Source organism: Oncorhynchus mykiss, chromosome 12, assembly GCF_057628025.1.
Source record: "Oncorhynchus mykiss isolate SJ-2025 chromosome 12, ASM5762802v1, whole genome shotgun sequence".
NCBI lineage: Eukaryota > Metazoa > Chordata > Actinopteri > Salmoniformes > Salmonidae > Oncorhynchus > Oncorhynchus mykiss.
The window spans coordinates 81,930,514-81,956,860 of NC_143033.1; the positions used below are offsets into that span (position 1 = coordinate 81,930,514).

General features: G+C 43.8%; 2 protein-coding genes, 1 long non-coding RNA gene and 1 other non-coding gene across 6 annotated transcripts; 2 read left to right on the forward strand and 2 right to left on the reverse strand.

Moving 5' to 3' along the window:
- Positions 1–504: 504 nt before the first annotated feature.
- On the reverse strand, positions 505–18,611 carry LOC110538514 (sphingosine kinase 1). Its single transcript, XM_090193679.1, has 5 exons — positions 17,385–18,611; positions 8,007–8,156; positions 5,852–5,946; positions 5,578–5,693; positions 505–4,226 (listed from the first exon to the last, which is right to left on the reverse strand). The coding sequence occupies exons 1-5, from the start codon at positions 17,809–17,811 to the stop codon at positions 3,356–3,358; spliced, it is 1,659 nt and encodes a 552-aa protein (XP_090049805.1). The 5' UTR covers positions 17,812–18,611; the 3' UTR covers positions 505–3,355.
- A 110-nt stretch (positions 18,612–18,721) lies between these two features.
- Positions 18,722–20,430, forward strand: LOC149979404 (uncharacterized). Its single transcript, XR_016485347.1, has 5 exons — positions 18,722–18,920; positions 19,343–19,402; positions 19,611–19,639; positions 19,845–19,901; positions 20,137–20,430. It is a non-coding gene; the product is annotated as an uncharacterized LOC149979404 (long non-coding RNA).
- On the forward strand, positions 19,698–19,770 carry LOC118937919 (small nucleolar RNA SNORD49). The gene has a single exon (XR_005035328.1). It is a non-coding gene; the product is annotated as a small nucleolar RNA SNORD49 (small nucleolar RNA).
- On the reverse strand, positions 20,235–26,235 carry LOC149979405 (fas-binding factor 1 homolog). Of its 3 annotated transcripts, XM_090193682.1 has the most exons (5): positions 26,109–26,235; positions 25,848–25,982; positions 21,534–22,012; positions 21,189–21,340; positions 20,235–20,847 (listed from the first exon to the last, which is right to left on the reverse strand). In XM_090193682.1, the coding sequence occupies exons 1-2, from the start codon at positions 26,203–26,205 to the stop codon at positions 25,849–25,851; spliced, it is 231 nt and encodes a 76-aa protein (XP_090049808.1). In that variant the 5' UTR covers positions 26,206–26,235; the 3' UTR covers positions 20,235–20,847; positions 21,189–21,340; positions 21,534–22,012; position 25,848. The 3 variants fall into 3 exon arrangements, with proteins under 3 accessions (XP_090049808.1, XP_090049806.1, XP_090049807.1); XM_090193680.1 differs by having other exon boundaries at positions 20,235–21,340; positions 25,864–25,982; XM_090193681.1 differs by having other exon boundaries at positions 20,235–21,340.
- Positions 26,236–26,347: the final 112 nt, after the last annotated feature.

Consider the following 26,347-nt stretch of genomic DNA (forward strand, 5'->3'; position numbering starts at 1 on the left):
CCAGTGACTATTACTATGTCACGTGACAGATTATAGAAGTTGTTTCCACAACTCGGCGTATTAGCTTCTATCTTCATCCCTTGAGTTTGACTGACACATGGCAAAGTGGATATTCTCCTGTATATTTGGGAGATATAGTAGGCATGGGGTAATTGTGGTCAACTGTTGCTCCAGCCAGGTTCTCTATACCGGTCTGGTAAGTATAGGCCTACAAATTATATTATTTAGTGGTTACTCTCTCAACAGGTGGATATTTAGAATGGGTATCCATGGTTAGAGGGAGAGAAGCCTTCAGCAGTACTGACATTGGAACACTGCTGTCATAAAGATAAGATTAGTCTGGTCCTACAAGCAGAAGTTTAATACACCCTCAAATACACAACACCTGTAATGGACAATATTAACCACTGGGTTATCATTTTCACTTTATATAAAAACGAAAAAGACAATTAACAGTGTTAATGCTCTCTGGAAAAGATGGCTGCTAATGATGAACAAGACAGATTCTCTTGAAAATTTGGGAATTTTATTACAATTCAGACAGTCGATACTTCATGATTCATGTATTTAGCTGTGGTTCTTACTAAATGAAACCCTGGAAAAATATAGATCTCTCTCCTACACGGGAATGATGACATAAAAAATGACATGAATGCAATGAGAAGACCACAGCAGTATTTGAATATTAATAACAGTACTATGATGTAGTCACTCCATAGTCCACCCTACCAGCCAAGGGTACAGGATAGAGAAGATAACAGTAGTTCAACACAATTGCAATTACTCCACTCAGATGTGTTGAGACCAGTTGTTTTTTATACATATTACATAACAGTCACTAGGGTCAACAATGGATGTCCGCTTGTCTGTTCGGTTGAGGAGAGATTATATTCGACTGAAGAGAGATGATACTCAGTATACACAGTCTAGCATGAGCTACCTGAAGTGATTCAAATGGAGGTTTTTGATATTCAGATGGCAATAGGCAATATGATAAGTGATTGTAGTTTAATTAAAATGGCTTGTAATTGTTTTCATAACCTGGATACCAGTATGCTAGTGAATCAATGCAACCAAACATACAAATAATGAAAGTGAGCTATCATAATATTTTATACAGTACTACTGTTGTACCATAGAAACAAATGTGCAAGTACTATGTCAGAACTTCCACCACTTGAACTGCAATGACTGGTTAAGGTAAATCCACTAGGGGGACCCCTCCCACTGCATAAAGAGCAGTGAGGTGTCCCAGAACGGGCCACATTGAAAGAATTTGCATAGCTAATCTCTTAATTTGGATATGTGCTTTAATTTGTGTATGCATGGTCTATGACCTTGTCAACACCACCAGCAGAGCCTGACAAATGAGGATTAGGTAGGTAGATAGGTATGTATGGGGTAAAAGGTAACATACAGTATGTTTAATATTATAATAACAAATGATTTATCCTGCTTCCAGTCCCTTTCTCTTAATCCCTGCCTACATTTTCCTATCTACCTCAATACTCCAGTATCTCTGTACGTTGTACATTTGGCACTGACGCTGTATATAGCTTCCTCTCTTCTTTCTTATTTCTTGTGTTTTTTCCCCCTTGTTGTTTTTCTTATTATTAATTATAATTTTTAAAATATATATACTACTGCACTGTTGGGTAGGGCTTTCTGGTTAAGCATTTCACTGTATTTGTGCATGTGACAAATAAAACTTAAACTTGTATTTATCTAAAGGCATATCAAAGTCAGGTACAGGCACAGACATGGAAGATTGAAATCAGAATGGGAGAAGTTAATGTTACATCTGCAGTCAGCATACCTTCAAGTAGAGTCATTTTAAGCATACTTTTAGATTCATTATACAGTAAATTAAAACCCTTCAACCCATATGGCATTTTGAGCCAAACCAAACCAAGTGTGTGCTCTAGGATTAGTTAAACCAGTAATTATTATATCTCTGGGGTGAACCCGACCTGGCATGAACTGGTGCGAGTAGAACTGATGATATAATGCTCACATTTGTGCTTGTCTCTGCTCCAGTGCACTAATGCTCCTGTGCACTAATGCTCCTGTGCACTAATGCTCATCATCTCCACCCCGACAAGAAAAAGGCCCCAGTAGAGAGCACAGCACTCTGGCCTGGTCGCTCCAACTATTATTGATCGAGTCAATGTGCAAAACACACTGACCCATGCAGTGCTGCGTAGTGCAAAACCCTGTTTCCCTTCTTAGTGTGTGCTTGGACAGAAAACAACAGAAATATTTATATTATTTTATCTACAATAGAACCGTTCATAAAAATCGACAATGGTTCTGTATCTTCTTCAACTGCTTGTAGTTCCATCAGCTAGTATTTTTCATTCGCCCATAAAGCTTCAGAATAAGGACACATTAGGTGCTGATGGCTCCAACATCTTGTGAAGGAGGAGGGAGTACAACCTTAACACAGCTAGAAGAAAGGAATCATATGTAGCAGACGAGACCATCCCCCTCCTTGCTGAGTGCTCCAGATCTGAAAGGGAGTGTCAAGCCTGTGTGTTTGTGTCAGGAAGAAGGTGGTCCAAGAAGCTGGTTGGTTTGAGCTGCAGCAGCAGCAGGGTAGGAGATAGGCGAGATATATAAGAAGGTAACCTCAGCTGGCCAGGTTCCTGAACCTCCATGCTGCTTTAACACGACCTCACTAGCACCTAACCCCTTCCACCCCATCCATTAAACACAGAGGTAAAGGGGAGGTTTTCACTGGTGAGAGGGAGAAGAGTAACCTAATATCATTGGTGGAGGTCTACAATGCTGCATTCTCCAACGTTGTGCTTCTCCATAGAGAACCTACACCCATGACTCGAACAGTATATCCTGAGGGGGGAAGGCCTACATGTCAGGCCCGTGTCTCATCCTCCACAGAATGATTACCCCGGGGCTAGATAGCGGACGTAGAGCTGGTTGCCTGCCACATCCTCGCGGGACAGAAGAATGTGCTTCTCTTCACGTGTGTCACACTCATTAAGTCAGACAGCGGAGCACACAAGGTACTCCTCAGCAGTGGGCCCCTCCCTACTAAACACACCGCTCACAACACACTATCATACACACACTGTCATACACACACACTCTTAGCTGAGACCAGCCAGCTGCAAGAACATCCATGGCTTTGACCCTGAATGAAGCATGGAGAGGAAAGGGAGGGATCTCTAAACAACAGGACACAGAGATAGATACTGAATGTATCTGTAGAAAAAAAGAGGGGGGATTTTCCAAAGGCTGATATAATGTCTTTGGCACTTTGTATATACAGTAGACAGAGTAAGAAAGGGGGCGAGAAGTCAGAGCTGTGGGGAGGACAAACTCTCAGAGTAGATTCTCAGCCTGAGATGAGCCTGGCGATTCCTTCATGAACCTGGGCCTGTACTGGCCCGTACTCCACCATCTCCCCGTCCACAGTGATCGCTCCCTCGGGGGACAGAGGCTCCAGGCGAAAGGCCTTCACCCTCTCATACACAAGGTGTGGGCAGCCAATAGCCAGGTGCCCCCCCTTCTCCATGGTCATGAAGAGTGTGAGCAGGGCTAGTCTGGAGATGCCTGCACGCACATACAACAGGTGGATGAAGCCGTCGTCTGCTGCGGCCCCAGGGGCGGCAAACAGGTCCTCAGCCAAGTGGGACTGGAACATGGCCAATACCAGTACAAAGTCTTCCTCATTCACTACTGTCCAATGATCAGGCACCGGCTGCTCCAGGTCTGCTAGGAGCGAGTCAGGAGGCCCCTTCTGGTTGACTGGTTGGGGCTCGGTCCTCATGGTTGTGATGGCAATGTTGGAGGAGTTGTGGGCGGTGTTGTGGTTGGAGTTTGTGCTGTGATTGGAGTTTGTGATGTGGTTGTGGCGAGAGTTCTGATTGGGGGAGCTGTTGGGCCCACAGGGTAGAGAGGAGCAGAGGGAGGAGTTCTGGGGTGTGAAGGGAGGAGCAGGCAGGTATGCCAGCCTACCCTGATATACCTTGAGGGAGGCCAGGCGCATCAGCGTACCAACCAGGAATCGCATGGGGCCAACGAGGCGGTACTTCTCGCTCTCAATGTCGACGTCGGCCACGAAGCCCCAGGCCAGGGAGAGGAAGGAGAAGATGCGCTGGCTGGAGGCCAGGTGGACAGAGACCAGGTCCAGCTGAGTCACCAGGCCTTTACACAGCAGGAAGCCACAGCTCAGCAGCAGCTCCTTACCCCAGACCGGGGGAGACCTGAAGGGAGTAGCAGTCAGCTCACAGTAGACTGAGGCAGTTAGGTATCAGTCTGTGGTTCAATTGAGCCGGAGCTACTCCTTCACTTAAAAGTAATGATCCTAATCCTAACACTAGAATGGTAATACATTGTACTTACAGCAGTAACCCTAACCCTCGCCATAACCCTAACCCTAGGTTCATGTCCACACGCCGGTTAAACCCTAATCCCATTGTTTTAAAGTAACTGTCTAGTGAAAATCTCACATTTAATTTAATTCATATTCATACCCAAATAATGTTGTTGACTCGTCCTATACTCGTTTCAGTGGCCAAAGTATAACTGGGAGAAAAACTTAAACTGACCATTTCAAAAATGCTTGCCATCTCCTCATAGAGTATGATGTCATACTCCTGAGGAGGATGAGCTGGCCAATCAGCAGTCTAGAGGAGGATGAGCTGGCCAATCAGCAGTTTACTCACATTCATATTTTTAATGACCGTACACTGTACACCCATTTATTCCGTTGTTGGGGTATGCCCACACCATTCCGTTGTTGGGGTATGCCCACACCATTCCGTTGTTGGGGTATGCCCACACCATTCCGTTGTTGGGGTATGCCCACACCATTCCAACACAGAACAGCTGCTTTTTAACATTCTTAATTACAATTATTTTGGAAGGAACACTATTTAACTCAGATAGTAATTAATTATAGGTCATATTTCATAGAGATCTGGAAACACTGGACAGTTACAGTACTTTAAACATAACCATCTGCACTGTCTGACAGTAAGATAATGGGGTTAGGGTTGAACTGGGGTGTGGACATGAAGCTAGGGTAAGGGTTGTGGCTAGGGTAAGGGTTGTGGCTAGGATAATGGTTGTGGCTAGGGTTAGCTTGGTTTGAGTTGAACAGGGGTGTTAGGGTTAGGGTTGTTCATAGGCTGCAAAGCTTTATTCAACTGTGATAGATATCTGATGTTATACAACTCGCTGTGTATTTTGTTGTTGTTTTTCTGTTGATGTTGTACATGTAGGGGGCTCATATTTCACAAACAGCAGTAATAAAGGCGGTCCAGACACTACCTCAGTAGTAGTCCACTGAATTTCCAGTTGCTCTAGAACCCATTACATCACTCCATTAAAAGTAGCTATCAACTACCCTCAAATAATGACTCTTCTTGGACTTTATGAAGTGTGAAGCTGAAGCAGACACTATCTCTCTCCCTTGTCTCTGGAGAAATGTGCCTACTCTGCCCAGTCAGCTAATGTGATAATTACATCCATAGAAAAGGGATAAATCACCTTCTTTGTCGCATTCCATTCTACTGTACTCTATGCATTTAAATGTCTCATTAGTGGACTTACTTAGTGTAGTGGTGAACAGAGGCTGCCAGGGCGTTGCCCGAGCCCCCCGGTAAGATGCCCAGTGGGGTCTGGATGGCCTCCTCCCAGTCCTCTCTCTCCAGAAGACCATTCAACACCTGACCGGACAGGCAAACACACACAAACAGCATCAGGCCACGACCCTCCAACTGAGAGTTGTACCCCACAAACCCCACTGCTTTTTCAGTCTTAGGGAAACTTTAGACAAGTTAGCTATGCTGGAAACGTGTTCATGCAGTGTCTATACTTGGCGCACCTCGAACAGCAGCCCGTCCCCTGACAGGATGACCAGAGCGTCCCACTGTGACAGATCAGTCTCTCTCACCAGGTCCCTCGCATGGTTCTGGTGCTCTATGGGGGACAGAGAGAAACGCCATGAGAGAGAGGGACAGGGAGGAAAGAGAGAAGGAATAAGGTCCGAGAGATGGCATCCCTTCACCAGAAGCCCCCAGGGAGGGATCAGTGGGATGGGAGAGAAAAGGGATTCAATTTCCCTCTATCAGTCCATACATATCACATTAGACCGTGCAGTAAGCACACTGTCTAGCACCATTCTGCCAGCTGAGACTTGTGTTCTGCAGCAAATATCAGCTCTGCTAAAGGCAGTACTGTGTTTGTTTGTTTTTGCAATTGTGTGTGTCTATGCCTGTGTCTCTATGGGTTTTGTTGAGGCATTGTCATCACAAGGGCATTACTTTTCTGCTTGAGTTACCGTATGTGTTGAGGTTTGAAAAATGACCAGACACTCCATTACTACATCCACCCCCCCTCCTCCTCCTCCTCTTCTCCTCCTCTCCTAGCATAACATGTACCTGTCCCCTAGCCCTCCCTCACCCACTGAGTTTCCTTTAAGTCCATGCTGTTTGGTATGTATGAGGAGACTGAGAGCGGAGTGATGTGGTCCTGTGCTGTCAGGCAGAGGGAGGCTGCTGCGGCTGACTCAGCACTCTATGCTGCTGGCTGGAGGCTGAGGCTGCACTTCCCAGCCCTCTCCTTATTCACGGGGTCACTGCCACACACAAACACACATAGACAGGGGCTACCTCACTATCTCTTGACTTTCTGGATTTTATGTAATCCTCTCTTCTGATGAGCTATAGCTTGGTAGCTACTCTCTGTTAATGTGATATGAACCAAGGTCCCTTTTTGGTTAGGATGATACATATCACATTAGATGCCCAATATAACGTTTTTCTGCTCTCAGTTTCTGAATTCATACCTACTTGAACATTGAACTGTTTTCCACATGAGCTCCCTCAGTTTCTGAGGGAGACAAACATGCAGGTGCACACAAGCACATGAACACACACCACAGAAAACCCCAGATTTACTCGCTCGCTGAAAGACGATCCTCTCAGTGTGCCTTAGTCCTCTGGCATAGACTAGTAGATGACATGATAGTTCTGCAGGGCTCCATTCTCTAAGTGGAGGCAGGCAGGGCAGCGAGGTGGCGCTGGTTAATCCACTCAGACAGGCTAGCTACAGTACCCAGGCAGTGGAGGGGAGTGCCGTGCTATTCTCCCAGTCCCAGCTCCCAGCAGTCCCAGGTCGGCATCGTCACGCCGACCATCGGTAATTAGACTGTCTTTTTTCATCACCACCCAGATGCTAACCTGGGGCCTGGGTCCCCTGGGACTGAACTCACACTCTTTCTCCTCTCTCTCTGTTCTCTCCTTTTTCAGTTGTTTCAAAGATTAAGAAGGCATTGAACAACTCATAGGTGTCTTGGTGATGGTTTGTAACGCTGGCAGAGATAGCTTATTGTCAGCTATACTGGGTGATGGTGAAGTATAGGTGGTGGTGTTAATGTGTAGCTGAAGTGATTTTTAAAAGTCTTTCTGGCTCCTTGGATTGTTCCTGCTGCTCAAAGATACCTGACTTTTATTCAGTGAAAGGTTATGCAGAGTTCAGTGACTTTGAACTCATTGCTACTGTTAGTGAAAAGCAGTTGAGAGTATATAATACTGGGAGCAGGGGATCCGACAAGGCAGTGCAGAGTCAAACACTGTGTGTGTGTGTGTGTGTGCGTGCGTGCTCGTGCATGCGTGCTCGCGTGCGTGCGTGTGTGCGTGCGTGTGTGTGTGTGTGCGCAATCAGGACAGTGAGATAATAGGGCTCAAGCAGGTAGGTGTGTAAGGGACTGAGTGTTGACCAGTGTGTGTAGGGGACTGAGTGTTGACCAGTGTGTGTAGTGGACTGACCAGTGATGACCAGTGTGTGTAGTGGACTGACCAGTGATGACCAGTGTGTGTAGTGGACTGACCAGAGATGACCAGTGTGTAGGGGACTGACCAGTGATGACCAGTGTGTGTAGGGGACTGACCAGTGATGACCAGTGTGTGTAGGGGACTGACCAGTGATGACCAATGTGTAGGGCACTGACCAGTGATGACCAATGTGTAGGGACTGACCAGTGATGACCAATGTGTAAGGGACTGAAGCCTCGGTGAGCATGGGCTCGATTTGCCCGGAGAAAAGCTGGAGAGCCTGGCCCCGCCCACTCTGGGGGTTCACCAGAACCATGACCCTGCAGGGCCGCCGTACCTCATAGTACTTCACATCTGAGAGAGAGAGAGAGAGAGAGAGAGAGAGAGAGAGAGAGAGAATAGAAAAAGAGAGCAATGGAGTGAAAGATGTAGATAAACAGAAGAGGGAAAAATGAATAGTTTGTGAGTTGGTATTCTCAAGTTGTCATGGGAATAATTGCTCCACTTAATTTTCTAGTATCAAGGAAACATCAATCATGCAACTCTCCATTGTCTTCCAAAATGTTTTTCTGACATGTCAAAGAGGTTATGAAAGGAGTCTCTACCCTCTCGATCCCTTGGCAGAAAACCATTGTTCAAAAAGATAGCATTAAACAGTGATACCAAGCGAAGTGACACCATTCACTCACAGATGGTGCTTAACGTTATTGTTTTTGTGATCCACTTATTTTTCCCCAGAAATTTAAGTCTAACAAAACACATGCCACCTCAACTCATTCGCCTAATGTTATAGTTGAAGATATGCTCCGGAACTTTTAAACCTCCCGCTTTGGGCTGGATGTGTCAATCTGCAGTTTTACCTAAATTAGCCACAAATCCCTAGTTTTAAAGCGACAGTTTTTCTGTGCTGCGCCATTTTCCCTACATTTTCCCACACGTGAGCCAGACACCTAGCAATTTGAGTTTCAGCCAATGAGCTTCAGCCCACTGCAATATGAGTGAAAGCTAGCAAGATGCACACAGAGCAGAGCGAGAGAGAAAGCAATGACATGGTGCACATATCTGCACATATGTGAGGTAGTACACCATTTTCGGGGACCACTTTTGGCTCATGAGTGCTACTTTCAGAACTACTGGCTAAAAAGTATACACAAGTACCGGATAATTTCTTTAAGTAATGCTACTCTGTTATGATCTGTGTGGTTATCTTTAGAATTATTACCAGACACCAACGGAATAATTAAAAGTTGGCAGAACTTGTTCAGATGTTGCAGAGTGCCATGAGAGATAATTTCAGAGACAGTTGTTTTTAACTCAGGATGAACTCCTAGCCTCTGATACTGTAGTTACTGTAGATGCCCTTGTCTTTCTGCACACTGTCTTCTAAATCATAAGAGAGATTTAGGGCTGTCCCCGACAAAAACAAATCTTAGTCGAGAGTCGTCTGTTCTTTCGACCAATAGATTGTTCCAAATTTAAAAACATGTATTTTTCCATTTATAGACACACCCTATGTTTGAATAAAAACAACTATATGCAGGCTACTTAGCTTGTCTGATGCTTTAAGCACTGCGATTAAAAATGAAGACACACAAATTACTGAAGAGGAAGCCAGAGATTAATAAGCCTAACCTGTTCCTGACCCTCCTCTTCTCGCTGCTGCTGGGCTTCGCAGATTCTGCCATTATGCTCCTGAAGTTGCCAGTAATAGAATACACCAGCGGTTGGCAGCCTTTTCCATTTGGAGTGCCAAGTTATCATACCATTTCTCCTGATCTGCGTGCCAGTTATGATTTTCATATGCACATATTCGTGGAAAAGTTTCATTTAATTTATATTAAAGTCCTCGTGTCTCAAAATCAATGTCATGTGGTTAATCACAATTCTATCTAAATGAAAATTAATCAAATAAAAAAATTACTTCTATTGCCATTGCCAATATGTAAAAATATCCTGGGCTCTAAGAGTTTCCCAAACAGACACAGCTGTAGGCTATTTGCGCAAGGGATAAGAAGTAATCAGGCAGGCCTATTTTATGACGTTTCAACTGGATCAGAGCATGAGATTTTTTCACCCTTTCATGCTGAGTGGTTATCAAAAGGGAGCGAATTTCTCAATTAGGCTACGTTAAGGAACTATTGTGATTCTCAATGGATGTAAAAACAGAGTGTTTATTTGCTGTTTGAGGCGAAGGAAAGATGACTTTGAGAAGCTCCACAGTGATTGTGAGTTAAGACAATCAGAAATAGTATCAGATCCCCAAATGGGCACATTTATAGGTCTACATTTGTGTGCAGGCCAGGTAGCCTAGGCCTACTTCTATGTGTAATCAGGTGCATGTCCTTACTCAAGATTGACAGGAGCGCTTCAAACAAAAGACAGTGAATAAATTGACAACTCGGAAATGGAATGAAATAAACCAAAACTTAGGATGTGCATTCTGCCAACAACGTTTCCACTCCTACAATGACAACGGTAAGACTGTAATAATAATATAGTTTTTAGCACCTGGTATTCCCACGCGATCTCCCGTCCCAGTACTAACTAGGCCCGACAGTCACAAGCATATTTTTTTTACCCCGTTTTCTCCCCAAATTAGGTCCCTTGGCTCCTCAATTGGCTCGGGAGAGGCGAAGGTCCTCCGAAACATGACCCGCCTGGCCGCCTACTTCTTATCACACTGCTCACTTAACCCGGATGTCAGCCGCACCAATGTGTCAGAGGAAACCCCATTCAACTGATGACCGGAGTCAGCTTGCAGGCGCCCGGCCCTGTCACAAGGAGTTGCTAGAGCACAATGAGCCAAGGGAACCCGCACTAGTGAAACCTTCCCATACCCCGGATGGCCAATTGTGAGCAGTCCTATGGGGCCCCGGTCACGGCCGGTTGTGACACAGCCTGGGATCGAACCCCGGGCTGTAGTGATGTCTCAGTACTGCGGTGCAGTGCTTTTTGACCGCTGTGCCACCCAGGACCTGTAATTATGATAAGATATTGAATCTATTAACATAAATTACCATAAACAAACAAACATTCCAAATGAGAAATTATGGTAATTAATACTGTGGTCTGCCATCCCTGAGGCCTCAAAATGGATTAGTCCACATAATTTATTTTAAATGTATTTTCCACTGCTCGACTAAAAAAATCTTGGTCAAGCAACAGCCTATCGACCAATCGACTAATTGGGGTCATCCTTACAGAGATTACACTTGTTTGTGGTTATGAGTAGTACTTCAGACTCAAATGAACCCTGTCAGACATTATCAATACCGGATCAAGGTTGGCAGTTGAGCATTATCCTCTGAACCCTGCATGTGCCACATGCGGAAGCAACTTCTCACCAGTGAGTGTGAGTCCGGTTCTGCTGGGCATTGGGACCGGTCCCATGGGCCTAATTGGACCCCTGGGAGCAGTGAAACAGCCATCGCGCTGCTCTGTGAATTCCATCCTGTAGCCTCATGCCAACAGGACTGGCACCAGTACACCCTTACCCTGCTGTGCCACTGTCCCTCCACACAAGGCCCCTCTGTCTTGTTCATGCCCAGTGCCGTCTGAGCGGAAATGGCCTCCCCTGTCCCTGCCCAGAAATCCAATTACCAGCCGGCTGACCTGGAGTGGCACCTCCTACTCATTTGGCTCCTGTGCAGGGACAGCAGAGGTACCAAAATATCTCAAAGTGAAGTGTGAAACCATCAGAAAGAGCAGTATTAAGACAGTATCAAAACACAGTCTTGCTAACTCTTCCCCATTCATACAAAGGGTTGCCATTGTATTTTTTTCTTCACACTACACAATGTGGCTTTTATACACAAAAGGCTCTGACTACATGTCTTTCAGACACACTGGTGGATGCTGCCTTTTGGTACATAACTTTTAGGGTCCGTTTTTCCACTCAAGTGAGGTCAAATGAGCTCTATAAAATGCTCTCAATACAATGAGCCAAATAAAGGCTTCGATAAAACAGTTCAGGGATGACAGAACAATCGCTGCCTCCTCAGGGGTCAAAGCCAATGCTGTAGTCCTTGTGCCTCAAATACAGAGGCGGTTTAACATCCTCCCCTGACAGCTTGTGAGTAGGAATTCAGTACCGCCTTTACCACCACAGAACATGAGATATTTCCATGTAAGCAATATCATGCTCTGCTGTATTCTGCTGTGTTTCCTGTCTCCTGACTCCTTCAGTCTCCTTTAGCAGTACATTAATGGTTGCTTGGGGCTAAAACTAAAGACGCAATCTGACGTTGGTCTACTCATTAACTTGGTAACGTTACTTTCAAACATAGGGCCTCCCATTGTTCAAAAGCCTTCAGCTCCCAGAAGCCTCAGAGTATATGTCAAGGAAGCATTTCCATGGTTCCTGGGTCAATAAGAGGTGGGCTCTAACATATGTGCTCACAGGTGATCTAATCAGTCAAAGACCGGTTATCATTATTAGGTCTATCTATGGTAAAATTGGGTATAGAAAACATATCGAGTTGACATTAAAAGAAGTGTACGTTTGTGCACCTATGGACAGCAACTAGAAATACTGTATAGCTCTGTATTTCACTTATCACAGGAAAAAAACTCCTTCACATGGATACAGCACGAAAGCAAAGCTATCCGAATTGAAGTTGGTTATCAGAGCTTGATAGTTACAAAAGTTTCAGTTGCAGTCATACATGGTTCATTATAGCATTGTTTACACCTTGCGCTAACATGTGATCTGATCAATATGATCCAATAACTATGTGATCAAGGTTTGTCGTGTCTACACATTGTATTAAAATGTGTCTCTTATCCGTTCACTGTGTCCGCATTGTGACCAGATTAGCTGGTGCCTCCCTGTAAGCTAATTATTTGACAGATATTCTTTCAAAATAACATGAATGTATTTATTTTAAGACAATTACTGATGCCGTAAATCAATGGTGGTATCTGTCATTGATGTTTGAGGCTGGTATATTGATCATTTAAATAGTTTGACCATTCCAGATCTGTTTACACTTGACTGATATCCAGACACAATCCGTGCCTGACTACCTCAGGAAGATCTGATTACAATCAAATCACAATGTGTCTTTTCATCGTCTACACCTGTCTAAAAATGTGGGCACAATCAGAATGTTGACAAGATCAGGACAAAAGGCGCATGCTAGAACTAGGTATGAACAGGGCTTCTGTTGCAGGCGGTGATCTTCACCAGTCAAGTTGGTTACAGAAACAGTGTGGACCCTAAATGCTAAGTCATATTTTGTAACATGCTGCCCAGAGTCATTTCTGTGGAAACAACCTTTTAGGTCCTGTGTGTGTGTGTGTGTGTGTGTGTGTGTGTGTGTGTGTGTGTGTGTGTGTGTGTGTGTGTGTGTGTGTGTGTGGTTAAGTGCCTGTGGGCAGATGTGACCCTGACTCATGCTGAAGGGCTGTCTGACAAGCAAGCTAGTGTGTGTGTTTCTCTGAGGAAATGGGTAAACAGAGAGGTGAGGTGGCTGAGTGTGAGTACTAACAAGTACTGAGGCTGGGATCAAATGAATGGAACTGATTAGCTGATCAACTTTGCTGTGTATGTTCAATCTATTACTAAAGCAATAAATATAGCATTACTAAACACATGAATTTAGAACATAATATCTCTCATTATGTCCACACATTATTGCATTATTGGTATGACACATCACTATAAGTGAAAACTAGCCAGAACACTGAGGAAAACAAAAGACAATGCTGGTAGAAATGGCTTTAAGTGAAAGCTTGCTGTCTCAGGTGTCCCCAAGGTGTAACACTACCTCCATGACTCAGACATAGCTGGCATATCTGCAAACAAGCTTGAGTGAGTCCAAGATTAGGGTTGGGGGTTAGACACCCAGCCCACAGAGGTAGAGCCAGGGGCCCTGACAGCCTGTCACCGGCAGGCCTGTCTGAGGGAGCAGAGCAGGAGATGAGGGCTCCGGGGGACCAGCCTGGCTAGGGTGAGAGGCCACTGATGTAGCAGGGGCACCGTTCAGCTCTTGTCTCCATCACTGAGAGACACTGTGGCGTCAGAAGAGCATTGGGCCATAGAGCGATATCACAGTGACAGATACATACCCTCTCCGTGGAACACACACAGAGAGACAACATTTTGACGTTTTAAAGCTAATTTCCTGCAATTTTACACATTTTGCCATGGCTTATGTTGTGTTCTTATGCTATCTGAGTGACTCAAACATTATAACAAAATCAATGGGGGCCATGACATTTTTTTTACATTTTAGATTCTCCCTGACTTTTTATTTTGGTGATTGTTAGTTCTCAAAGATGATCTTATTAAAAAATATATAGGTCCATTATCTTTTCTATCTGGTTTTAGTCGTTTAAGTTCACACTGAAAACATTTTACCTTCCTGAAAGTCAAGACAGACTGAATTTCCTTACAAAAATGCAGACATTCATTTTATGGTACCTCTAAGCATTGCAAATAGCAGGATATTACCTTCCATGGCCTTTGATGTGCAAAGGTACATCACATTGTTTGAGGATTTCATTATTTACACCTCATTCAGTCCGATATGGCCTGGCTGCGACAGGAACTGAATGGTAGACTATAGATACGTAAACACACACTGTGCAGTCCTTACCCAGTCAAGCTGTGACTGAACCACAATAAAACAGCTGGAATATATCTACAGTCTCAACAAATTGATGTGGTATTACGCACCGAAAGTGTCTGATAGCTTTCCCTAAACATTAACCTTATAGGAAAAAAAGAAATGACCTTCTTAATCCAACCTATCCAGCTGCATCACCAGATAAAATGTAATTAATTAACATAAATATCCCTTCAGGGATTAGTCGGTCCCTCAGACGTTCATACACCCTCTAGAACAGGGATTAGTCGGTCCCTCAGACGTTCATACACCCTCTAGAACAGGGATTAGTCGGTCCCTCAGACGTTCATACACCCTCTAGAACAGGGATTAGTCGGTCCCTCAGACGTTCATACACCCTCTAGAACAGGGATTAGTCGGTCCCTCAGACGTTCATACACCCTCTAGAACAGGGATTAGTCGGTCCCTCAGACTTTCATACAACCTCTGACTTTCATACGCCCTCTGTCCCTCATACATTAAGGTCACTAATTAGTAAAGAACTCCCCTCACCTGGTTGTCTAGGGCTTAATTGAAAGGCAAAACAAAAACCTGCAGACACTAGGCCCTCCATGGAATGAGTTTGACACCCCTGCTCCAGAACAAAAATTAATGTGGCGTATTTTGTTGCATCTATTAGCTTCCCAATACTCATTTAAAATACATTATATATTCTGTTGAATACTGTATTATTGTCTGGCCCGAATCTTGAATGCTAAAAAAAAACATATCAATTAATGATATCATTGCATTATGCAGTAGTCACTGTACTACAGATGGGGAAGCCTTCTTGTACTAGAGCAGGAATCCTGAGTCATGCCACAGTTCATCAATTGTTAGCATTTCAATGGCTTATGATCAGTAGCTATCGAAAGACACTTCATTAATATGTGCGAATTGACATTTAAAAAATGTTCTTTGGTGGCTTTTGAAGTCCAGTAGGCCAGAGAGAATGCTTCCAGTTACCTCTCAGGTCAGGTTACCATCTGTCTTCTTGGCAAAGCTCTGAAACTCCAACTCCTGATGGCTCCAAGCCTAAGGTGCAACTCACACAAAGACCCTTGTCTCAGTTGCCTTGGACACCTAAAGGGCAATTCACGGGGCGACCTCATTCCTTATTCCACCAACACCTGACTCCATTTCTGGCAACCAACATTCCAAATCCGTCACTGCCAAATCAAATATCCGTTTCCTCTAGAACTATGCCACTGAGGGGTCTAGAGAGTGCCCCTAAGCATGGGCCCCTAAGCATGGGCCCCTAAGCAGATAATAGGCAGGCACCCCTGTTTTATGGACAATTATCTTCACTCTGTAATGGGAAATATTTAAGATGAATAAAGTTGCTATTCAGTTAAGATAATTAACACAATGCTTAGCATATGTATATGTTTTCCCGTTCTGTAATACATGATTTCCAGTTCTCTATTTATGATACTCATTTGTGTAGGGGTTGATGGTCACTAGACCTGTCACTGAATGTTATGGATTGTTCTCATATCGTTCGATAGTGATTGATGCCAGAGCTACTGAAGAAACAAGGACTAGGGACACAATGACATTATGAACACTGTGTGATTCTGTAGCAGATGGCAAAGTCACTGTCTTTTATTTTGACTTCATTACAAGGCTCCCGGGCTGATGTTTAGAGAATATTTGCTACTGTTTGATTAATATATAAGTGCCTTCCCAGAGAAGGACCGTTAGAAGTTTTTTATGTTTCTATGCTGGAGGGTGTCTCCTTCTTGCAACTTAAACCGATTAGATTTATGATTGACTATATCCTCGACAGCTCTCCTTTTTGTTCAGATGGAAATTCCCTTACATTCTGCCTATTTAGGCCCATGGCACATTCACTCCTATCTTATTTGTGTGACTGTTCTTGTCTATCAGCGTATCAGTGTTTTGTTCCTTGTCATGTTCTATGTTTTTGTGTGGAGCCCAGGAAGAATAGCTGCTGCTTCGCAAGAGCTAATGGGGATTCGAATAAACTAATAAAACCAATCTAATAATGCAATTTAACGAAGCACACATTAATGTGAGACATTTCATCTTGTAGCAATAACTTGGATAAACTCAATTCAAGATAATGTGCGATATTTTGACAGAATGTCATATGCATAGTATTTTGCATATGGCTCTCCCTATGGCAGCTTCATCCACACCAAATGATCTCCTCAGTGAGTGATAACTGGGTAACTAGCATCAGCAGCACTGTTTCATGTTCAGAACTGATTCAGTAGGGTCAGTCGGGTCTCTGCACATGGACCTAAGTCTATGACATGGACTGAAGATTTCAAAAGCAGGCATTTGAATACGGTTGTGTTGTAATAAGGGTTTTCCTGATCCAAGACAACCGGCATACTAGATGCATATTAGATGAAAAACTATGAGTTTAATCACTTGAGTACTTGGGTTCAGCTATGTTGCTTTTGCGATGACTAATTTACCCCTGACAAATTATACAGAAATGTCACAGTTGCAAATCTATGCAAATGATTTCACTCTTGAGAAAGGTAACTGGCAGTCATCCTCCCACAGCAGGTAATGCTGGTTCTTGGGTGTGAGAGATGAACAACATTCCATTTCTAGGACATTCCATTTCCTTCTCCAAGCTTGCCCAGTCAGTTGGCACTTAAGCCTATCATATTCTATAGAAACCGAGTAAGCAGGTTGTGAATTACTGGACCTTAGGTGCAGTATGGGATAAAGGGGATGGAAAGTTACCCTCACATTTTGAACTGAATTTATAAGCCCCATTTCCCTGGGCAAAGTATACAATTCCTCCGAAATAAATGAGGAAACATATAGACCCACAGTATATGGCAATGATGACAGACTTTTCAGGTTATTCATATAAATAGCCTAGAGTTTGATGCCATTTGGCAAAATAAATTAGAACCTACGCCCTCATCAAACATAACTATACCAGAAAGAAACAACTGTTTTATTTAAACTATGCAGCCTTGCTTCTCACCATGTCGTCGGGGTATCTGGCGGATAGAAGCCTCTCTGATGGCACGCGCCCATCGCTCTGCCTCTTGAAGATTAGTGAGAGGGTCCTGGACCAGTGCGACCCGAAAGCACTGCTCTACTTTCTGCCGGGCCATGCCTGTGCTTATCCATCGCCTCTTGAACGGGTAGAAATAGGCTGTAAAGAACGCCCCAACGTCCGCTTCGTCCTCCACTTTATAAGCCCGGCAGCCAAGACAGTCAGCTAAATGGAAAACCACCTCATCCTGTCCAGGTGACGATGAGATCTTTTGTATAGTGAGAGCACTCTCAGTCAAGCTCACAGAATATCTGACCTTTGAATTGAGCGAGTCCGTGAATTCTCCATAAAGCCCTTCCACGACACCATTGCGCTGACGGGATGGGTCCGGTTCGGCCATGTCGTTATCCATCCCGTGGACGATGTGATCCGCAGATCGACGTGCGGTTGATGAGGATGACTGCGGCTGGCTGCCCCTGCCTGTTTGACTGCTGTTGGACCCGGAGTCAACCAGCTGTTTTCCTTGTTGAAAGGTCTCTCCCTAGTGACTAAAGGGGGAATCACACACTGAGAAATTAAAGTTGGACAAGGTGCCCCATGTCAGGAATCCACCTTTTCTCATGGAATATAATAAATGTTTAGCATCTTGAGCAAATATTAGCAAAGCGGTAAATAACCAATTTTGCTGCAGGCTAATGGTTACATTGTTAATCAGTTAGGCCCAATTACTGCTTTGCTATTTACCTCGTGGAAAATGAATAGGCTAGGCTACTTCAAGGCCCTATTTTACCAGTAGCAAATAATATGATCTATTGATGTTAGAATATTATTAGGAAAGACGAGATGCAATGCTTTAGATTGATTACTATCTTATAGCCTCACCAAATGCAATTAGGTATTTTCAAACCAAGGCACTCATTTGTCTATTTGAAGGCTATATGGTCAGAATATCCCATGTTGTTCAATCATTTAGGTCTAGACTACCGGTATATATATTTCCATTATTATTTCACAAAGTCGGATATATGCCTGCTATGTCCTGGAGTTTATGCCCCCCAGTGTGCCAAACGTGCATAAATGTGCACCAAGGGACACTGGCTTGCAACAGAGGGCAAAGAAAGAAGAAAAATATGGAAATGAAATCACAAATATGTATTAATAGGTGCATTCACTGAGACCGATTGCAACCACTGATTAAAACATGAAGTCACCCAACCCAACGGCTGACTGAGTAGCCTTCCTGATATGTGCTCCACTTGAGGTCTGCCCCTGGAAATTCAAACCCCACTCCCTACTGGTCCAAGATTGGTCACAAGATTGGTATGACGTATGAAATGTATAAATACCTACCCTAAGCACAATTCCAGTCTTTCGAACGTATGTACTGTAGAGAATATGTGAGAATATGTGGCGGGCTGAATTTTTTTTTTTGGGGGGGATAACTATCTGCACCAACTCATAGCAAAATGCTTAAAAGACACTACGAACTCCAGTGTCAACCAGCCACCATGAGTGTAAATTGTAAGTAACCACTGTTAGCCATGTGCAAAAGGAGGTAGCTCGCTAACTGCTAGCCACATGGCTAGCTAACTTTCTGACAACGTCTAGGCCTGGCCTGTTTAAATTACATTCAGAACCCTGGTGTTTCTGTAGATCAGGTTCGAACATACGTTACCTGATTTTCCTTATCACTTAACGGGTTTTAGTTAGTTGGGGTTTTTAGTAATCACTGGTGCAGGTCGCCTGAGGTGTGGGAACGTGGTCTGCGTCAACATTTGCGGCAGACTTATGATTAATTTACTAGCGCGGAAACATTGTTTCCACTGTAGATTGTATGTGGTTAGCTATGTATCCGTCTGATCTTTGTCGGCACCTTTCAGAGCCGTTTGAACGGCATTTGACAGTTGTGCTAATTCGAACCAAACATGGTAATTTCTTTACAGGTCTGCCAACCTGGGTGTGATCCCATAAATGTTCCAATGAAGTCACTCCCATGTGAGCAGGTAACCACTACTTTTGACATTAAGTGGTCAGATTGGTGTTCAATCTGTGGGGGGTGTAGTAACAAGTCTGATACAAGTTATCCCTGTCTGAACAACAGTGTTGACCTATAGAAACCCCTGAGACTTGATGGGAGATTCATATTGTAGGATAATGATTCATTAAAGTATTACCATGATGAACATGTATTAAAATTTCAAATGTTTATAGTGCCGGTGGGTCAAGAGGACAGTTAATTGGTAAGTGCTCAACTAGGTTTTAGGTTTACTTTACAGTGGATATAATGGTGACTGTGGTTTCAGAGATGAAATGGCTGCATAGGAAGTGCCGTCTGATGCGATAACTGACGCTGGATAAAGCTGCTCTGAGAAATTCACAGCCCTGAATGTCACCATGCTTTTGGCAATTGTAGCATTGAACCAAATTAATGTAACTTCTTTACAGGTCTGCCAACCTGGATGTGAACCCCTGAAAATACAGCAAGTAATGCCATTGGATCAGGTAACTAACTACATGAACTGAATTAGTCTTATGGTATGATTAATGGTGGCGCAGATGTGAAGAGGGTAACAAGCCTGTGATGAAACATGTTATCCCTGTCTGAACAGCAGTGTTGACTTATAGAAACCCCTGAGGCTTGATGGGAGATCATATGTATTCACTTTCTGGTTTTATAAGGTAACAGTTGCCTGTTGGAGCCCTTCCTTGGCTTACTAGATGTTTTTATTTATTTTAGGTAATGGGGTCAAAGACGTGCCAAGGACCCGACTCAAGAACTGAAATTTACCAAATGAATGATCAGTGACTGACTAAAAAACTAGTTCAATGCAAACATTAGAAAATGTCAAGTTTAATGGCGTACTTAAAACCAGAAAGTCACAGGGCTTTAAGCTCCACAGTTAATCAGTGTGAAAGGCTGAATTGTAAGGTGCTTTGAGTGTGTCCAGGAAGAACTGCTCGTCCTGCAGAAAGTCACGATCCTAAGAAGATAAATCAAGTACATTTATCTACAATAAAGATTTGAAACTAATCTGCTTCCATCTTTACTAGACCATCAACAGTAATTTAAGCTGACTTCTGTTGTAAACTGCGTTGGCCCTCAAATTGGCTCAAACTGTCCGTAATGTAAGCACTCGATTTGGTTAGTAATGTATTACCTTCTCTGCTGTGTGCCTGAGCAGGGCCAACCTGGCCTGGAGAACGGGTGAGGGCTGGCAAATAGCCTTGGTGGAGGCCATTTGAGGTACTGCCAACAACGGTCTGAAGTCTACAGTATTGAAAATATTGTAAAATGTGTTCTGTGTTAATTTGTCGAATTAACAATTTGTTTTGTAAAAGGCTCAGCCCACCTGTGAATATAGGGGCCATATATTGAGGGGAAGAAGTGATTGGGAGGCTGTGCTTGAGTCTCCATTGCTCTACGCTGCTCAGTCATCTTCACGCTCTCCTGCAGAAGGGGAAATGGTTAGTTGATACACTAACATTTCCATGAGTCTGGATATGATTTGTACACAACTCAAAGGTGCTATAGGAGGGCTGGCTGGAATGAAACCATTCCATCTGGGAGTGGATGCTCCTCAGCCTGGTCTGATGCTCAGTCTCTACCTGTCTGGACTCCTGTAGGGCCTTCTCCCCCTCATATTTTTCTGATGCCAGCTGCAAATACCGCCGCAGGGCACCCAGTCACAACATTGTGCTACCTCCACTATCGCATACAACAGTAATGTATATAAATCATTGGTTGTCAACCCAATAGCTAGCTAACAGTGATGAGGTTGTGGTCCAGACCTTGCTGAAGGCCTCTACCTCCTGGGCACGTGTCTTCAGCTGCTGGCCTGTACCACTCAGCCTGTCCAGTTCCTCCTGTCTCTCCAGAGCCCCCCTCTCCCGTGCTACAGCTGCTTTAGCTCCCCAGCGCGCAGCTTCAGGTCCACCTGTTCCTGGTGATTACAGAAGACAGCCTGTTTCAAAACTCTGCAAATCTCAATTGCTTGAGATCAAGTGAGTGAAATGTAATGACGATTGGGTTAGGTAAACTCCATTGCCTGAACATGGTAAAACTCTGGCATTTTGCATGCGACAATGCTAGACATACAAGCCTCTTTTCCTATCTTAGCCCCTAGTCTGCAGTACCGGTGCCATGCTGATGATGGAGCCCTCTCTGTGAGCATCCCTCTCCAGTGCCCGGCTGGCCTCCTGCTCTGCTCGGTCCTGCCTCTGCTTCTCCTGGGTGTGGAACTGGGTCCACTCAGCCGCCAGCTTCCTTCTCTCCTCTGCACAGCATTACATTACCTGCTGCTGCTCCTCCAACAAGGCACTCTAGACATGGAGGGGTCTTCAAAGTCTGTTTCCCAACCCTGGTCCTCCAGTACCACCAACCTGACACATCATTCAGGGCTTGATGATTAGTTAAATCAGGTGTACTGTAGGGGGTACTTGAGGACCAGGGTTGGGAAACACTTGAGTAGGGATCTGGTGGATGTCTTGAACCACTTCTCCCTCAGTATATGTATTTTGCTCTCTCCATGCTGAATTAAAGAGCGTCTCTCCTTGTCCAGGCCTCGCTGAGATGAGTCGGCCTTAGCGTGCTCTGCATTCACTCTCCAGCGCTCCTACAACACAATCGTCATATTTAACATTCTGGAGAAATGGAAGGAAACGTTAACTATTTATGCAACTCAAGACAACCTCTCGTGAATATAATATTGATTTGGCTGTACAAGTACATCTTATTGGTGGCACTGGTGTGAGCTGCACATTCTACCTGGTCACCTCAATCAAAACATTCCATTTTGGGGTGGATAAAACCATGAAGTTGTTCAACAGTGAAGTGCATTAACCTCATGTCTGCTGTGCCACTGGATGCTGTAATGAACGAACCTCATGCATTTGCGGTGAAAATCACGTTGGAAGCAAGCTAGTTATGTTAAAAATGGAGGGGTCTCTGCTTTCTGTAGGTATAACATTTAATGATCATTACTGAGCTCAAAGTGCACTGTTTTTTAGGACGTTACCTTTACTGTTAGATGAATGCATGCTTCTAGCAATAGGTGTGTATTTAGATCTAGCTAATGTGTTTTGGGTTTCCTTAGGTGGTGAATTAGCGGCAATTGAATTAGGCCTACATAATATTGGCGCACAAAGATGAAGGTACATTCATGTCTATATTCTGGAGCCCTATTTTGACTTGTGAACCAACAATTCATGACATCACTGGATTAGGCCGCATATAAAACATTTGAATCCTGCTTGGACATGTAACTTATTGAATAACATGTCTGTTACACTTAAAGTTATCACATGTGCAGAATACAACAGGTGTACAGTCATGGCCAAAAGTTGAGAATTACATTCATTTTCGAAGTCTGCTGCCTCAGTTTGTACGATGGCAATTTGCCTATACCCCAGAATGTTATGAAATCATCAGATTAATTACAAAGTCCCTTTTTTGTCTTAAATGAACTGAAACCCCCAAAAAACATTTCCACTGCATTTCAGCCCTGCCACAAAGGGACCAGCTGACATGTCAGTGATTCTCTTTTTAACACAGGTGTGAGTGTTGATGAGGACAAGGCTGGAGATCACTCTTATGACGATTCAGTTCAAATAAGACGGGAAGCTTCAAAAGGAGGGTGGTGCTTAGAATCATTGTTCTTTCTCTGTCAAACATGGTTGCTTCTCAGCCAAGAGAGCGGGCTCACTCACAATTTTGCCTAAGAACACAGCCATGAATAAAGAATGGTACCAAAACATCCTCTGAGAGCAACTTCTCCCAACCATCCAAGAATAGTTTGGTGACAAACAATGCCTTTTCCAGCATGATGGAGCACCTTGCCATAAGGCAAAAGTGATAACTAAGTGGCTTGGGGAACAAAACATACAGATACAGTGCCTTGCGAAAGTATTCGGCCCCCTTGAACTTTGCGACCTTTTGCCACATTTCAGGCTTCAAACATAAAGATATAAAACTGTATTTTTTTTGTGAAGAATCAACAACAAGTGGGACACAATCATGAAGTGGAACGACATTTATTGGATATTTCAAAGTTTAACAAATCAAAAACTGAAAAATTGGGTGTGCAAAATTATTCATCCCCCTTAAGTTAATACTTTGTAGCGCCACCTTTTGCTGCGATTACAGCTGTAAGTCGCTTGGGGTATGTCTCTATCAGTTTTGCACATCGAGAGACTGAAATTTTTTCCCATTCCTCTTTGCAAAACAGCTCGAGCTCAGTGAGGTTGGATGGAGAGCATTTGTGAACAGCAGTTTTCAGTTCTTTCCACAGATTCTCGATTGGATTCAGGTCTGGACTTTGACTTGGCCATTCTAACACCTGGATATGTTTATTTTTGAACCATTCCATTGTAGATTTTGCTTTATGTTTTGGATCATTGTCTTGTTGGAAGACAAATCTCCGTCCCAGTCTCAGGTCTTCTGCAGACTCCATCAGGTTTTCTTCTAGAATGGTCCTGTATTTGGCTCCATCCATCTTCCCTGTCCCTGCTGAAGAAAAGCAGGCCCAAACCATGATGCTGCCACCACCATGTTTGACATTGGGGATGGTGTGTTCTGCTGTGTTGCTTTTACGCCAAACATAACGTTTTGCATTGTTGCCAAAAAGTTCAATTTTGGTTTCATCTGACCAGAGCACCTTCTTCCACATGTTTGGTGTGTCTCCCAGGTGGCTTGTGGCAAACTTTAAACGACACTTTTTATGGATATCTTTAAGAAATTGCTTTCTTCTTGCCACTCTTCCATAAAGGCCAGATTTGTGCAATATACGACTGATTGTTGTCCTATGGACAGAGTCTCCCACCTCAGCTGTAGATCTCTGCAGTTCATCCAGAGTGATCATGGGCCTCTTGGCTGCATCTCTGATCAGTCTTCTCCTTGTATGAGCTGAAAGTTTAGAGGGACGGCCAGGTCTTGGTAGATTTGCAGTGGTCTGATACTCCTTCCATTTCAATATTATCGCTTGCACAGTGCTCCTTGGGATGTTTAAAGCTTGGGAAATCTTTTTGTATCCAAATCCGGCTTTAAACTTCTTCACAACAGTATCTCGGACCTGCCTGGTGTGTTCCTTGTACTTCATGATGCTCTCTGCGCTTTTAACGGACCTCTGAGACTATCACAGTGCAGGTGCATTTATACGGAGACTTGATTACACACAGGTGGATTGTATTTATCATCATTAGTCATTTAGGTCAACATTGGATCATTCAGAGATCCTCACTGAACTTCTGGAGAGAGTTTGCTGCACTGAAAGTAAAGGGGCTGAATAATTTTGCACACCCAATTTTTCAGTTTTTGATTTGTTAAAGTTTGAAATATCCAATAAATGTCATTCCACTTCATGATTGTGTCCCACTTGTTGTTGATTCTTCACGAAAAAATACAGTTTTATATCTATGTTTGAAGCCTGAAATGTGGCAAAAGTTCGCAAAGTTCAAGGGGGCCGAATACTTTCGCAAGGCACTGTATTTTGGGTCCATGGCCAGGAAACTCCCCAGACCTTAATCGCATTGAGAATTTGTGGTCAATCCTCAAGAGGCGGGTGGACAAACAAAAACCCACAAACTCATTGATTATGCAAGAATGGGCTGCCATCAGTCAGGATGTGGCCCAGAAGTTAATTGACAGCATGCCAGGGCAGATTGCAGAGGTCTTAAAAAAGAAGGGTCAACACTGCTAATATTGACTCTTTGCATCAACTTCATGTAATTGTTAATAAAAGCCTTTGACACTTATAAAATGCTTGTAATTATTCTTCAGTATTCCATAGTATCATCTGCCAAAAATATCTAGACACTGAAGCAGCAAACTTTGTGGAAAATAATGTGTCATTCAACTTTTGGCCACAACTGTAGACCTTAGAGCCTGTAAGTAAGCATTTCACTAACCAATAGAGCAAAACTGTATTAGGTGAATAATAGGTAAGTAAAGAAAGGCTATAAAAGTAGCGAGGCTATATACAGACACCGGTTAGTCAGGCTGAGGTTGTATGTACATATGGTTAAAGTGACTATGCATACATGAAGAGAGAGTAGCAGTAGCTTAAAAGAGGGGTTGGTGGGTGGGACACAATGCAGATAGCCCGGTTAGCCAATGTGCGGGGGCACTGGTTGGCCAGCCCAATTGAGGAAGTATGTACATGGATGTATAGTTAAAGTGACTGCATATATGATAATAAAGCATTGTGAATGATTTTATAAGATGGTGCCAAATTGTAAAAAATTAGGGGCGTGGTGCCACCAACAGAAAACGTTAGTCTGGAGCCCTGTGTTGACACACACAAGACCTCAAATGAAGTCACTCAAGACATGTTTTCCTTTACAATCCTATTTTCTTCCAGAGTGACATGGCAACATTTGTATTTATACAAGTCAATTAAGAATCGTATTTACAATGACGACCTGTCACAGAAGCACAGTCAACAAAGACCTAACCTCAGTGACTCCTGACCTTCTCTAGTTGCCTCTGCTGCTCAGCCAGCTGGGTGTCCATCTTGGCGATGACTTCTTTGAGCCTTGTTCTCTCTTCTGCCATGGCCCTCTGCTGCTGGCCCAGACGGTCTTGCATCACTGAAACGAGTAGACAAGCTGACTTTCACAATGTCATTCTCACTGACTGAAGGGAAAATAAATAGAAACTACTGTATTATGAAAATCATTGTTTTCTTTTCAGAAAACTGAGTAGTGGTATGATACCTCGGAGCTGTTCGTCTCTCTGCCGTGCCCCCTGCTCCAGCCCCTGGGCAGTGTTCTCATGGGTGCTCTCCACCCGAGACGAAAGGTCCCCCAGCATGCTCCATCTGCTCAATCACCACTGTCAGGGACCTACAACACCAATACACAGAATGAGAGATGCTAATATGATGTCAACTGTAGTAAGTTACAAGTTTGGTTACATGTAGCATGTCCTCTGTATAATTCTTATGCAACGGTCA

Bases quoted from the DNA above. Each gene is read 5' to 3' on its own strand.
- LOC149979405 (XM_090193680.1), bottom strand. From the start codon at position 26,205: ATGCTGGGGGACCTTTCGTCTCGGGTGGAGAGCACCCATGAGAACACT. The intron at 25,983-26,108 runs GTATCATACCAC...TACTCGTTTCAG, and splicing joins GAGAGACGAACAGCTCCGAG to TGATGCAAGACCGTCTGGGC. The intron at 22,013-25,863 runs GTCAGGAGTCAC...ATTGTGTTGTAG, and splicing joins AGCAGAGGCAACTAGAGAAG to GAGCGCTGGAGAGTGAATGC.
- LOC110538514 (XM_090193679.1), bottom strand. From the start codon at position 17,811: ATGGATAACGACATGGCCGAACCGGACCCATCCCGTCAGCGCAATGGT. The intron at 8,157-17,384 runs GTGAGAAGCAAG...TCTCTCTCTCAG, and splicing joins CCAGATACCCCGACGACATG to ATGTGAAGTACTATGAGGTA. The intron at 5,694-5,851 runs GTGCGCCAAGTA...CTGTCCGGTCAG, and splicing joins GGGACGGGCTGCTGTTCGAG to GTGTTGAATGGTCTTCTGGA.